Consider the following 15,694-nt stretch of genomic DNA (forward strand, 5'->3'; position numbering starts at 1 on the left):
CAAACTGCTTTTCTTTTTGGTATTTAGGTAAGGGACTTTATATTAACCTTTTATCTTTTAACTCACCCCCTTTCAAGCATTTCCTTATTAGTGTAGACTGACAATTCCACTCGTGGTATATTATTTTGCTGATTTGCAAGGAGATCCTTTACCTTGCTCCTCACACTCTTCAGTGGTACATCATAAACCTTGGGAGTTACCTCCTGTGTTTTTAGAGCTTGCTAATAGTGAGGAAATATGTCTACTTTTGGCTTCTTTAACTTTCCTGCTTAGGCAGGTTCATATATATCCCCCCTCCTGTGTGTGTGTGTGTGTGTGTGTGTGTGTGTGTGTGTGTGAGAGAGAGAGAGAGAGAGAGAGAGAGAGAGGAGAGAGAGAAGAGTTTTAGAGTAGCTTTTGGGCCTCTTATCTAAAAAAACGTAGGTATTTGGATGATTCACTCTTAGTCCAAAACATGAGAGGACTTTTGGTATGTGTTGCTATTAAACAAAATGATTTTTCTTGAGACAACTTGTCATTTTTTTTAATCTTCATTTTCCCCCATTCTGCTGAATGTTATCACTTTTACTTACACACCTTCTGCTGAGCACTGCAGACGACGAGGCCCTTACACCTGTTTAGACTTCAATATATTTCTATTAAAAAGATCACTTGTACAAGATTCAGAAAGCTGCCCTGAGTTATTATTTTTGGACTAGATTAAAGGTTTTAAAGTGTACACCAATTTTCTCCCTCCTTTGTCCTATCATTCAGCAAATTGGCAGTACTGGGCCTTCTTACACCTAGTATAACCCACTGTCAGGCTGTCAAATTTGCGTTAATTCTGGGGAGCTATCAGAAGATTGCACAAAGGATAATCTTTGTAGGAAGATCCAGTCTCTTTGTCTAGTAAGTAATGCTTACTTTGAAGTGGGGTCTTGTTACATTGCTTAGTTTGGTTTTGTCCTTAAGAGTTTTGAACCCAAGGAAAGCTCTTGAGTGTCGAATCTAGGCAGGTACCACTTCAAATAGATATTTCCCAGTTTGCTGAGAGGTTTTGATTTGATATAAATTTCTTTGGTGTGTGCCTCAGTAATTTAGTGCTCTACAAGGAAGTTGGGATTTCTGAGATACTCACAACTGCATTTTTTCTCAACAGCCCACGTTCCTCGTGGAACTGTCCAGAGTGCTGGCAAATCCAGGAAATAGTCAGGTTGCCAGAGTTGCAGCTGGTCTACAAATCAAGAACTCTTTGACATCAAAAGATCCAGATATCAAGGCACAGTACCAGCAGAGGTGGCTTGCTATTGATGCTAATGCTCGACGGGAAGTCAAGAACTATGTAAGTGACTGTCATGTAGCCTAAGGAATGGTGTTGTCAAATCTTGGTCAATTGCATGGCTTAGAACTTGACAGTGATATGTTTCTAAGACCTAAACTTAACTTGAAGGTAGAATTTTGTTTCATTAAAATCTCTCAATGTGAGTTCAGAAAAGCAAAACAAGAAATGTTCGAAAAAAAAAAAAAAAATCTCTCAATGTGGCAAAAGGTATTTGGCGATAGGTTGGGTTCAGCTGACTAAGGTAACCTGCAGCAGTTTGTTAGAATTGGAGAAATGCAAGCCGGGTAGTGGTGGTGCACGCCTCTAATCCCAGCACTCAAGAGGCAGAGGCAGGCGGATCTCTGTGAGTTCGAAGCCAGCCTGGACTACAGAGCGAGATTCAGGTCAGACACCAAAACTGCACAGAGAAATTCTGTCTTGAAAAAACAAACAAACAACAAACAAGCATTGGAGAAATGCAGGTTTTGGTGCTGTATATCACCTCCACCTAAGAAATTTCACTAATGTTATGTCTCTATATGTGGAGTTTAACTCAGTGATCGGTACTTCTAGTATCTACAAAGCCTCAGGTTCTCTACTTATCACCACATAAGAGACTGAAGTATTTTATGTATTAGGGATCTCTAGAATGAAGCTGGGAATTCTTTCCATACAGTCTTAATGTAGTCTAGGCTAGCATCAAATTCTTGGTCTTCCTGTCCTCACTTCTGAAGTCCTAGGATTGTAGGTATGTGTCACCACGCTGCACTCTGATAGTGTGAGTGTGTGTGTGTGAGAGAGAGAGACAGACAGACAGACAAGGTATTAAGTAATCCAGCTGGCTTTGAGTTTACAATATTGTAAAAGGGGTGCTATGAACTCTTACCTTCATACTTTTACCCTGAATACTGGGGTACAGGTGTATGCCACCATGCCTGGATTTTCAGAGATTTTTAAAATATTTTCATTTTTATTTATGTGTGTTTATTTATGTTTGGGTGCCTTTGGAAGCCAGAAGAGGGTGTCAGGCTCTTGGAACTGGAGTTACTTGCCATTGTGAGCCAGCAGGCAAGGGTGCTGGGAACTGAGTTCTCAGGTTCTTTAGCAGAGCAGAAAGCGTTAACAACTGCTGAGCTGTCCTCTCTAGCAGTCAGGCAGCTCCCGTTGAGCTTCAGTGGCTCGTTCCTGTCATGACCCTGTAAAGTCCGAGGGGGAATTAGGTCATTTGAGTCTTCCAAATGTAAAGAGTTTGCAAATGGGAGTATGGCATTAACGGTACATTTATTTGTTTTGTTTATTTATTTTGGGTCTGGGTCTCACTAGACCAGGTTGGCCCCAAACTTACAATCTACCTGCCTCTGCTTCCTGAATGCTGGGATCTAAGGTTTGTGCCAGCGCAGCTGGCCCTGTATTGGTTCTTGTATGTACCAGATTATGAAAAACTTGAGATCTCAACACTGGTTCAGATGATGGGTTTTCAGGAAAATACAGAGTCCTTTGCTGTTTTGTATCATGGCATTTTTGTGAGGTTTGCTGCTGTTGTTGAATTCGCCATGTAGCTAAAGCCTAGGATTCAAACAGGCACGCTTGTCTTCTTTGCTTTTAATTAATAAGGTTCTTTAGTGACCTGCATTCCATGGATAAGGGACAAAGGAAGCTGGGTAAATTAAACAGCCGTGTAGTCATAATTTGTTGTAGGCATTTAAGATGGAAACGAGAAATTTCTGTGTCCTTTTGCAGGTTTAGATTATGGACATAGTGATTGCTGGATCTCCATGCCAGCTTTAGGCAAATTAGTGTTCTTTGAGGCTGATGCTTCCCCTGCTTCCCCAGCTTCCCCCTTTCTCCTTCAGTCGTGCTTTCTAGTGCCTGTCACTTGGCATACCAGTTAGGAAAGCAACTTACTTTGACTCTTCCTTGGAGTATCTAAAGCTGTTTCTATCCAAAGTGTTCCTTCTTGGAAATGACATTTTTCTAAAGTGTTTTTAGACAGGGTCTCACTATGTAGCCTTAGATGGCCTCAAACTCACTAGGTAGACCAGGCAGACCTCAAACCCACAGAGATCCACCTGCCTTTGCTTCTCTAGTGCTGGGATTAACAGTGTGCACCACTATGTCTAGCTGTTGTCGTTATTTTTAATAATATATGTGTGGGGGGGTACCCTTTAGTGCAGGTGCCTATGAAGGACAAAGGTGTTGGATCCTTCTGGAGTGGAATTATAGGTGGTTGTGAACTGTTTGATGTAGGAGCCAAGCTTGAGTCCTCTGCAAGTGATATATGCACTCTTAATAGCTGAACTGTCTTTCCAGCCATGTATAGTAATATTTTAATCCTCTTTCTCTTAGCTGTTGGACATAAATGAAATATAGTTTAAGACTAGAAAATCTCTTTCACTTTCTTTGTTTTTGAGACAGGGTTTTCTCTGTGTAACAGTACAGGTATTCACTCTGTAGCACAGGCTGGCCTCAGACTCACAGAGATCCTCCTGCCTCTGCCTCCCGAGTGCTGGGATTAAAGGTGTGCACTTTTGGAGCTGGGCCTGTCACACTGTGTTCCTAGACTGACTTCTACCACATACCTGGTAGTTCTCTTCCCTTCCCCTCCCTGGTCAGCACTCTGGACTGGGACTTGAATCAGATTGGGTCATTTCCATTCTGTTCCTGAGAGTTTAGCTCGTTTTTCCTTTGTTTCACTTTGTTTTTGTGGTTTGAAAAGGGATCTCGTGTAGCCCAGCCTGGCTTTGGCTCACATTGTTCTTCTGCCTAAGCCTCCTAAGATTATAGGCATGAGCCAGGGGTATACCATTTATATCTTCGACATACGGTTTTTATTGATGTCCATTCTAGCTCTACTGTTCCTAGAGAGGCTGTAAGATCAGAATTATTTGGTATCAAGCAGATCTGTCAGGGTGGAGGCTGGCAAACATGATACACCATATTAGAGAAAGAGAGTTCCTACTAGCTAATAGCTGCACAGCAGGGCACTAAATGACCTGACCCAGTCAGCAGAGTGGCCTGAATATCTGGCAGCTTCTCTTTGTCCTGTTCGTGCCAGGAACAGTTAACTGTTTGCCTTTGAGTGGACTGATGATTCTTAGTGAGTTCATGGTCTGAATTAGCTGATCATGGTAATGGTTAACTGTGGGCACATTATGGCTTCATTCTTTATCTGAATCTGTGCCATTACCTTGTATAAATGCTGTGTGGCTGCCATTTCCAATGAGACATGCTTAGTGACAAGTGGGTCTCCATTTGGCATCACCGACTACTTCTTGGTGATGGTTAAGAACAGTATTTTGTTTCTTAGACATACAGAACTTAATCCTCTGAGAGTGCAAGTTATATAATGGCTGAGTCTTAGATTTTTGGTAACATTTAAATGAAGATTTCACTCAACCCCAAACCTTATTGTGTAAGTCAGTACTGGGTTATCGGTGACCAGAAATGAGGTTTGTTCATGTCATTGAGAAAATCACTTTCTTGAATCAGATTAGTGTACTGGGAATTACATTCACCTGGGTGCTGCACAGCTACTCATTCCACAGCCCCACCTTCCTGTCTACATAAGAAGTCAGTGTCCATAGTCGTATTTTGTTCCCATTGCTCCTGCCTTGCTTTTTCAATGCTTCTTCTCACTCTTGAGTTTCTGACGTATTGATTTTGAAGTGAAATGTGAGTTAGGTAGACATTCATTTGGCTGTAGGTTTTGCTTTTAGCTTCTGGATACCCATGTTGCTACTTAAGTAGTCCTTTTGTGGGGTGAGGTGAACAAAAATCACACACATAATGAAGTGCGTGGTGATGGGTAAAAGATGCTCAAAGAATGTTTCAAATTGATATTCTGTTCTGTCATCCCCCTACCCTCCCAGGTTTTGCAGACTTTGGGCACAGAAACTTACCGGCCTAGTTCTGCTTCACAATGTGTGGCTGGTATTGCTTGTGCAGAGATCCCAGTAAACCAGTGGCCGGAACTCATTCCTCAGCTGGTAGCCAATGTTACAAACCCCAACAGCACAGAGCACATGAAAGAGTCCACATTGGAAGCTATCGGTTACATTTGCCAAGATATAGTAAGTACTTGCTTACCTACTGTTTCTAATTTATGTACTTTGATTCTTTTAGCTGTCATGTTAGTGGGGCTGGGACTCTCAGATGGAAAGACCAACCTGCTGTAGTGCCTTAAAAATGGGAATACTTACTTTGGACCTGTAGTCTCACATTACTAATCATGATTTGAAGTAAGGAACGTGAGGTCATGAACTCAGAATGGGGCTGTTGGGTATAGCTAAGTAGTAGAGTGCCTAGCATTTATGAGACCCTTAGGTATGATCTCCAGCACAAAAATGAAAAGAACAAACTCAATGGAGATCCGTATGAGGTGCTTTGGGTTTTTTGTTGTTTTGAGATAGCCTCTTACATTGCAGGCTGACCTTGAACTCCCTTTCTGCCTCCATTTATCAAATGCTGGCTCAGGGTTCTTGGGGTACTGTGAATGTTCCAGTGCCTTTTTATTTACTGCCTGTAAGCCAGTTTTCTTGATTGCTGTAGTTGATTTAGTTACTATAACCACAGAAGTCCTAGATGCAGCCCTCCCTGTACCCTTGCTGGTGAGGGCTGTTACTCCTTGGTATCTGTTCAGCTTTGACTTATTACTGGTCCATAACATTTGACCTGAACTTAGACATCCTTAGATGTTGTACCCAGGTCCTTGACTGTTCTAAAGCTTTATTTTGTTTGGCACAGGTGGGAAAAGCCCCAAGACTGCTGCCATCTCTGTATACAAAAGGGAGAAAAGCCAGGGCTTCCTGTGTCCAGAAACATGTTAAGAAGTCAGGGATAATGAGTTTGATTTATTTCAGTTTAATTTTCTACCATTCTGGGGGATATTTTTAGGTACTTTGCGGAACTGTCCCAAATGGAAATATGTGAGAAATGGCACTCCCTTAGGTAGATCACATGACTAAAAAGATTGCTGATTAGCCACGGGCATGTTGTTGTGACCATTGCATTTCTCTGCTTCTTTCAGGACCCAGAGCAGCTACAAGATAAATCCAATGAGATTCTGACTGCCATAATACAGGGGATGAGGAAAGAAGAACCTAGCAATAATGTGAAGCTAGCTGCTACTAACGCACTCCTGAACTCGCTGGAGTTCACCAAAGCAAACTTTGACAAAGAGGTGTGTTTCTCTGACACATAGATAAGCCGTCAGAGGATGAGGACTAGAGGACTTAAAACATCGCTTGGGCTTTTAAGATTAGGAAGTCCTACCTTGTTTAGAAACACTCCTCTCCATTCTAGTTGATGTTTCTTGTGAGGTACTTCTGTGAAGTACATAACTTGATAAAATACCAGATTCTTCATGGTGACCATTTTTTCAGTGTAAGATCAGTTCTCTAGGCTGCTATAGAAGCCTTCTTTACAGTGTTTCATGTGGCAAACTGTATACCTAGTGACTAACTCCATTTCTCCAGTCTCCAGCTGCTAGCACCCACAATTCTCCTTTCTATTCTGTGAGTTCGATGACTAGATACTGCATATAAATACATGAATGGAATCAGACTGCATTCTCCCTTGTCACGTTTGGAGTTACTGTCACTTATTGGTGTGGGGGGCGACACACATCAGTCAGAGGACAACTTTTGGATCCCTTCTCCTCTTTCACCTTTACTGGGTTCCGGGGTTGAGCTCTGGACATCAGGCTTGCTCAGTAAGCACCTTTACCACTGGGCCATCTCACCAGCCTGGACTGGCCTATTTGTAGCTAGTTTTGTTTGTTTGTTTTTTTAACTTGGCATACTGTCTTTAAGACTTATCCATGCATGACCATTCTCTTTTTAAGTCTGGGTAAGACTCCTTTGGAGGAATGTCCTGCATTTGGTGTATTAAGCCATCCGTTTTGACTGCTTCCACCTTCTGGATACTGTGAACAGTGCTGTTGTGAACATGCGTGTGTGGATGTTTTGAGAGCCGATTTCAGTTCTTTTTGGCTTGTAGTCAGAAGTGGAATTACTGAACCATATGGTCTGAAAGTATTTGGGGGTTCCTGTTTGTTGACACCTTGGCTCAGTTCTTTTCATTTCTTGGCCTTTGAGTGGAGTAGTGAGGTCTAGGCTACCACAGCAAGCTACTTTGTGTGTGTGTGCTTTACTCTTGTTCTTACGTGAGACAGGGTCTCGCTGTGTAGGCCTGGAGCTTAGAGAGCCACTTGTCTCCCTGGTGCTGGCATTAAAGGTGTGTGCCACCAGGCCCAGCTTCAGAGCTGACTTAATTTTAATTGGTTCAGAAGTGGAATTTTCCTTTTAGGTCACAGGTGATTTAGGAAGGGTAACGATGAAGTTCACTGTTTTGTTTTTCCTTTACCACATTTGATATGGATTTGTCAATTCACAGAAAAAAAATTTGTCTCTGAAATCAAATGTTCTGAATATTGTTAAATTTTTTTATTTTGTGGAACAAGGTCTCACTATGTAGCCTTAACTGGCCTAGAACTCATTATAGAACATGCTAGCCTCAAATTCATAGAGATCCCCCCGCCTCTGCCTCTACACATGTAATACTATGCCCTGCTAATCTTAAAATTTACATGTGAAGAAAGTGGTTTTCCTACATGTAGGGTTTTTCTCTCTCTCTTTTCACTAGCTGTTGTTTAAACCTCATGACCTACATCTTCCTATCTGCCTTCTCTCTAATACCTTGTTTGGGAAGGTCACCTTGGTAATTAAAAGATTAAAGACCTCTTTAGAGGGAAGGGTCATACTGAAGACACCAGAGGCAAATTGCTTATAGCCTTTATTGCCTAAGGGCAGGGTGATAGGTTGTACCAGAGTGTTACAGGGCCTTGACATGGTGACAGATTTTCTTTGTTGAGTCTTGAAACCTTCCTACATGGAGTTAATGCGTTCCTAATGCTCTTTACCTTTCTGCAGTCTGAACGGCACTTTATCATGCAAGTGGTCTGTGAAGCCACACAGTGTCCAGATACAAGGGTAAGTTTGTTGCTTTTATGAAAATTGTCTCTCCTTGTCTTTCTAGGAAATGCTGGCTCTATAATCTAATTTGAAATTTAGGGGATCAGTGAATTAAACTAGTCTTATTAATCAAAGTTTTCTCCAGTGGGGACTATTACCCTCTTAAAGGTTGAGAAGGAGGTTTTGATCACCTTTGCTGATTTAGTGCCATGAGTTGTTCCCGTGATTATCTTCATTGTAGACATGGAAGTGGCATTGCTGTTGCTGTACCCTAAACTTGAGCCTTGAAGTTAGTGAAAGGAGCATGTTCAGTCTAGTGAGCACTAGTGAGTGTAACCCTGCTGTGGTTTTTGTAGGGGTTGGTAAAACATGGTGGAGGCAGGATAAGAAAGAGATAGTGAAAATGGAGGGGACAGATTGATTTGGGTCATTGACAGCATTGTTCAGGTACCCTTAGTTCATGAACTCTTCCTGTTTAATCTGATCTTAAAGGTACGAGTGGCTGCTTTACAGAATCTAGTGAAGATAATGTCATTGTATTACCAGTACATGGAGACGTATATGGGTCCTGCCCTTTTTGCAGTAAGTATTTTATGTAATTTGGACTTGTAACTAGTTGCAGGGCTCATTATTTTTAATTGCTATTTTGTAATTCTGTGTTTGTTTTTGTTTTTTAACTTAATATTATGTCTTCAAGATTACTTGAGTATGGATGTTAGGGCTTGTTATTTATTTTTGTGAGACATTGTTTCACACTAGTTCCAGTTGGTCTGGATTTCACTGTTCAGGATGACTACACCTCTTAAAGGGCTGGGATACAGCTATGAGCCCTGCCATGAATGCCGAGAAAATATGTACTAACTTTGGTTGTTCAAAAAGGTCTATTTTTGCAAGTCTTTCCCTCTTTTTGTTGCTTTTTATGTCATACTAAACTTCATAGTTTGTGTTTTTTTTAATCTTGAATATCTGGTTGAAAGGATGTCTAACTTGAATCGGTACTTACTTGGGGTCTGGGGTATCTTTTTCATTTTTTCTTTAAGATCACAATTGAAGCAATGAAAAGTGACATTGATGAGGTGGCCCTACAAGGAATAGAATTTTGGTCCAATGTCTGTGATGAGGAAATGGATTTGGCCATTGAGGCTTCCGAGGTGAGCCTGGGGTGAGCCTCTTTGAGAAGAGCTGCTGTTGTGCTTACATGTTTTCTTTGTGGGTGTCATTCTTCTGGAAGCCTTCCATTCTGACTGGGCTACTGTCTCTGCAGGATAGTGCTTTTTCTGCTAGCCAGATCCCCTCAGTAATGCCACAGATCATGCTTTTGCCGGTCCCAGGTATTCATACTGGTAATTCCACTGTGAACACAAGGGGGCAGCAGGTTGTCAGTTTATTGAAGTGGCAGCTGACCGGAAGTTTTTTGAAATCTCTCTCTCTTTTTTTTCTTTTCTTTTTTTTTTTTTTTTCTTTTCAAAATAGGGTTTCTCTGTGTAGCTTTGGTGCCTGTCCTGGATCTTTCTCTGTAGACCAGGCTGGCCTCGAACTCACAGAGATCCGCCTGGCTCTGCCTCCAGAGTGCTTCGATTAAAGGTGTGCGCCACCAGCGCCCAGCCTTTTTGAAGTACAAGCCCGAGTTGCATAACTGCTAACTTACTAGCTCTGGAGAAGGAGTCAGATCCGGGGAAAGGAAGACTCTCTTGAACTTGGAGCCCTGGCACTGATGCTCTGCTCCAGCAGGGCCTTCCACACTGTCTTCATGTAACTTGTGTGCACCTCTTGAGCCAAAAGAACATTATCTACCAGATTTTGTTGGCTTCTAATGTGCATTACTGTGTGTGTGTGTAGAGAATGGAGACCAACCTCCAGTGTTAACCCACCCCGTGTGTGTGGTGTTTTTTTTTTGTTTTTGTTTTTCTTTTTTGAGGTCAGTTATTTCATAGGACTTGGGGCTGCTGACAGTGCTGGTGGCTGGTGGCTCTGCACCGCTGTGCCAGGATCATAAGCTTGCAAGTCATACTCACCTGGTGTTTTGTTGGTGGTGGTTTGTTTTTGGAACAGGACCTTGCTGTGTAGCGTTAGCTGTCCTGGAACCGACAGATCCCCTTGTCTCTGCCTCCCAAGCACTGTAATTGAAGGCATGCACCACTACACTCCACAACACACCCAGTTGTTTTGTTTTAATGTGGGTTCTGGAGATGGAACTCTCCAACCCTAAGTTTAGTGTTTTGCCAAGTGAGTTATCTTTCTAGCCCTGGATATCAGGTTATTAATATGAATTAACGTATTCAAGGATGATACACACACACACACACACACACACACACACACAGGGTTTCTTTGTATAGCCCTGGACCATGAACTTCTGATCCTCTTTCCCCCATCTCCAAGTACTGGGATTCTATGCCATACCACCACTATGCCTGACTTATGCCATGTTGGGGAATGAGCCAGGGCTTTGCACATGCTAGATAAACACTGTAGTAGCTGCAAGAATATAATTCTAAAAGGCTGACTTGTTCTTTAATCAACATGCATATAATGCATAGATGTATGCACAGATGTGCTACATGAATCTCACTGAGGTTGGTAAAAGTGTAAGCAGTATCTCCAGATGTCCCAGTGACTGTTACCATGAACCTTATACACCTGTTTGAGTTCTCACTGTGCTCCTGGAATGTTCATTACAGCTAGCTTACTTTGTGTTTCTCCTTAGGCAGCAGAACAAGGACGGCCCCCTGAGCACACCAGCAAGTTTTATGCCAAGGGAGCACTACAGTACCTGGTTCCCATCCTCACACAGACACTAACTAAACAGGTGAGCTTCCCGACTGGATGAGTGAGAAACCTTATTTAGGGTGGGTTGGTGGCAAGTGGAACAGTTTCCATGGAGGACATTGGCAACCATCTGATGTTCTGTTGTAGATGACTCAGGAATAGCTGAGCTAAGGCACGGAGACGTCTGTGAAAAGACTATGCCTGAGTATCCTATCTGCCTTGGTTGTGAACAGATCACACACTGCTCTGATTGCCTGAGTGCTGTAGTATCTACACTAATGAGACGTGTTCTGTATAGGTTGCAATAAACACAGGTTGTTGGCAGTGGTGCAGCTCAGTAGTAGTAGGAAACTTGCCTGGCATATACGACACCTTGCTGCTGCCCACTGCCTCAAAGAAGAAAAGGAAAATGTAGAATTGATGGGCTACCTTAAATGCCTGTTTTTGGTATTTGTAATATCTTTGTGAAATCATTTGATACATTTTGTTTTGGGAGTGGTGGTTGTTTGTTTTGGTTTCTTTGTGTAGCCCTGGCTGTACTAGAACTCGATCTGTAGACGAGGCTGGACTTGACTTCACAGAGATACCTGCCTCTGCCTCCAAGTGCTGGGATTGAAGGTGTGCACCGCCGTGCCCAGCCAGAAGTTCTTTCGTGAGCACTGTGTCTGTTTTGGCACTGTTCCCTTTCTGTTGTAGTCACTGCAGTATTCTTGGTGGAGTGTGTGAGCTATGACTAAGGGTCTGGAGCATCCTGAAGGAGCAGCGCTAGAACACTGGGCGCTCGGAGTCTTTTGCACAGGAATATAATTGCTTTAGGGGTGTACATGCTTCTCTCTCCATAGAGCAGTCTCAGAGTGTAAGATAAGGATAAGCTTTTGTTTGATACCTCTAAGGTTCTCCTCCCCCCAGACCTTGTCTGTTTGGTCTCTGTATGTCTGTACACCACTTAGGTGCCTGGTACTCTTGGAGGCCAGAGGAGGGCGTCAGATCTCCTGGAGCTGGGTCTTGAACCCCGGTGCTATGGAAGAGCAGCCAGTGCCTTTGACCACTGGGTATCTCTTCAGCACCTACAGTGGTTGTCTTTAATATTTTTCCTCTTGGATATATTTGTCATGTTTTTTTCCTGTCGAACAGATTTTTTTATTTATTTATTTATTTATTTATTTATTTATTTATTTATTTATTTATTTATTTATTATTTTTGTCCTTTGAGACAAGCTTGCATGTAGTCCAGGCTGAAACTTGCTATATATAACAGGATGGCCTTGAACTTTCAGTCCAGCTTCCACCTACCAGTACTGGGATTACAGGCATGTGTTAACCTGTCTGCTTTATGTGTTATTGACACCCAGTCCCAGAGCTTTGCAAGCACTCTACATTTCCAGCTCCTGCTGTTTTCAGACACAGGATATTTGTACACCTGGTTGGTCTCAAACTCATGACTGTCTTCCTTCCTCATGACCTCAAGTGTTAGTGTCCCAGGTGTGCTCATTAGTGTCCCAGGTGTGCCCCACCAGGCTGGGCAGTTGATCATTCTTATATTTAGCTGAAGTTTCTTCATTCTCATTGTTGTGTGTAATAATTAAGCTGAATCTTCTTCCATCTGCTTCTTAGATTGACATAGGCTATGTTGTGATAAAACTTGGAGAAAAATGAATGTTTTATATTTTATTTGATTCCCTGAACATTAAGCTCTAATGATGCTTAGAAGTCTGTAGAGAGTGAATTCGTGAAACAAAACCCTACCTAGTGTCACCTTCTTTCTCCAGGATGAAAACGATGACGACGATGACTGGAACCCTTGTAAAGCAGCTGGGGTGTGCCTCATGCTTCTGTCCACCTGCTGTGAAGATGACATTGTGCCGCATGTCCTTCCCTTTATTAAAGAGCACATCAAGAACCCTGACTGGCGGTACCGGGACGCAGCAGTCATGGCTTTTGGCAGTATCCTGGAAGGGCCAGAGCCTAATCAGCTCAAACCGCTAGTTATACAGGTATGGTCTGGGGAAATTTCAGAGTTTGTTTGTGTGTGTGTGTGTGTGTGAGAGAGAGAGGGGGGGGGGTTTTAAACTACAGTCACTCACAAATGTTATTTTCAAGTCATTAAGTGGTAGGTAGCATAGACCTAAGTCCCACATTCTTGTGGAGATTAACAGGTTAGTAGGAGGCCTGGGCCACCAGCCTTAGCTGGATAATAATGAGGCCAGCCTGTGCTGAGTGACACTTTGCCTCTCTCACTGTAGTTGCCCATCATTAAGGGTAAAATATGTTTAACTTTTTAAAATTAAGTTATGACCCAGAAACTTGAAAAGAAAAAAGAAAAAGGTCAACTTTAATATAAAAACAGGATGGCGTTATCACTGTGAAGATTGCCTTACAGCAATTTTTAATGCCACAAATAAGCATTTTTCCTGTTGATTTAGGACTTTGGGACAGTCTCAACCTATATCCCAGGGTAGCCTTGAACTGGTGGCTACTGCCTCAGCTTGTGAGTGCTGGCTATATAAGAATAAGCCGCCATACCAAGTAGCTCCAAACCCCAAGGCTCATAATGTCTCATGCTTCGCTTAGCCTTCCAAGTGAATGAGAATTACAGTGTGGAATACTATATCCAGTTACCCTATGGTTTTTCTTTTTCTTTTTTTTTTTAATTATTATTCAGGGTCTATTGTATGCCTCAAATTAGCTATGTGGCCTGAGGCTGGCCCTGAACTATAGATCTTCCTGCCTCTTCTACCCACATATTGTCATCGCTTCTTGGCCTTTTGGCTAAGACCAAGTGTTAGTACCCACATATTGGATATAGGCTTACACCATCATTCCCATAGTCTGGATGGTATTATTATTCTAGTCTTTGAACAAAATTGACATTTATGTTACGATGCAGTATTGGAGAAATTATTTTGGCCACTCCACGTAGTTAAAAGGATATTTATTTAATGGCGTAACTCACAAATTAAGTAATGGGTAGGTCGCAGGGTCTGGGGAAGGTGTAATGCAGTCCAGCGGTGTTCTCCGGAGCTCTGCACAGTCAATCTGCACCGGTCAACATTCCGGCACCGAGAGCGCCCAGAGCGAGCGCTGGCCCATCCAGCTCTCGGGTCCCCAGGCGCCTCCCCTCGCCCCGCCTCGTAGGCGTGACAGTTGCCAGAGTCTCAATGGGGGTTGGAACTTCCAGAACCAAGCTGGAATGGCTACCCACTACAATGCAGTCTTTTTTGGAAATGTTTTTATTTTCCTGGTGTAAATGATAGAAGACCTCATTGTAATTGAGCTTTGTGCATAAAGAGATCAGTCTTTCAGGGTAGAAACTGGTGCCTTGTGATTACTTGGGGTCTCTACCTGACTAAAAATAATTACGAATAAACTGCTTGAAAGTATCCACTGTAAACTCTTTAATAGAATCCTATAATGGGATTTGATGAAGGGAAGAGAATTTTTCCCTACGCCTCGCCGTCCCCCATCCCTGGTTTTTTAAGACAGGGTTTCTCTCTGTAGACCTTGCTGTCCTGGATCTCGCTCTGTATAGACCAGGCTGGCCTCGAGCTCACAGAGATCCGGCTGCCCTTGCCTCCTGAGTGCTGGGATTAAAGGCGTGCGCCCAATGGGAAAAGAACGCTTTACACGTTTTGTTTACTGTTACTATTTTGTTTTAGAAATATCTATTTTCAGAATACCATGGTCATATTTTACATTAAAATTCTTCTATCGTTATATGGGGAAGGATGTTTATATTTCAGATGAGGTCTGGCATTAAATTTGCTACATACGGTAGCCATTGATGGACTTAAATTCCACATCCTCCTGCCTTCATTTCCCAAATGCTGAAATTACAGGCATGTGCAACAATGTCCAGTAGTATTTATTCAGAATAGTAGTCAGCACAAATTTAAATTTGTTTTGCTTTATTGAATTTATAGGCTATGCCCACCCTAATAGAATTAATGAAAGACCCCAGTGTGGTTGTTCGAGACACGACAGCATGGACTGTGGGCAGGATCTGTGAGCTGCTCCCTGAAGCTGCCATCAATGACGTCTACCTAGCACCCCTGCTGCAATGCCTGATTGAAGGCCTCAGTGCGGAACCCAGAGTGGCTTCAAATGTGTGCTGGGTAAGGGGTTTTCTCTGAGCCACTGAGAAGAGAGGAGAATGGGGGAGGACCTGCTCTGGATTCTGTCTCCTGGGATCTTCAGTTAGGATCTGGGGAGACGGCAATTCTAGAAGCCCGGGGAGCTGTTGACTTGCACTGATTGGTCTCATAGCACTTACAGCAGTCCTGGGGCAGAGAGACTTTCTGGACTTGCTTTTCTCCTTCAGTTGCTTTCAGACAAGACATTCTGATTAAAATGCAGATTTTGCTATAAAAGTAGGAGAGGGATGGAAGCAGGAAGAGGTGGTCAGCCTCTGCGCTGAGTCACTGTAGTTCAGAGTAGAAAGAAGGAAATGGTGGGATTGCTGGAAGAACTCTGCTGCTTAGTAGTTGGGCAGATTACTAGGCAGTACGTACAATGTAAATACTTGAAAAATGTTTTGGATTATATCATTTTCTGTCTATAAGTGTTGTGTCTGTGTGCATCATGTCATGTGTACCTTGTGTGCCTGGTGCCTGCAGAGGTCAACAAAGGGTATCCGATTGCCCGGAACTGGAGTTGT

General features: G+C 42.7%; 1 protein-coding gene across 1 annotated transcript in view; it reads left to right on the forward strand.

Annotated features, from left to right (window-relative positions):
- Kpnb1 (karyopherin subunit beta 1) overlaps positions 1-15,694 on the forward strand; it is a 30,649-nt gene that overhangs the window by 1,534 nt on the left and 13,421 nt on the right. Inside the window, exons 3-11 of the mRNA XM_028869069.2 lie at positions 1,139-1,321; positions 5,170-5,370; positions 6,327-6,479; positions 8,230-8,289; positions 8,764-8,853; positions 9,312-9,422; positions 10,979-11,080; positions 12,810-13,034; positions 14,961-15,152. Of these exons, the coding sequence (XP_028724902.1) occupies positions 1,139-1,321; positions 5,170-5,370; positions 6,327-6,479; positions 8,230-8,289; positions 8,764-8,853; positions 9,312-9,422; positions 10,979-11,080; positions 12,810-13,034; positions 14,961-15,152 (1,317 nt within the window). The remainder of the gene's footprint in view (positions 1-1,138; positions 1,322-5,169; positions 5,371-6,326; positions 6,480-8,229; positions 8,290-8,763; positions 8,854-9,311; positions 9,423-10,978; positions 11,081-12,809; positions 13,035-14,960; positions 15,153-15,694) is intronic.

The sequence above is a fragment of the Peromyscus leucopus genome, chromosome 8b (genome assembly GCF_004664715.2).
Source record: "Peromyscus leucopus breed LL Stock chromosome 8b, UCI_PerLeu_2.1, whole genome shotgun sequence".
Classification (NCBI taxonomy): domain Eukaryota; kingdom Metazoa; phylum Chordata; class Mammalia; order Rodentia; family Cricetidae; genus Peromyscus; species Peromyscus leucopus.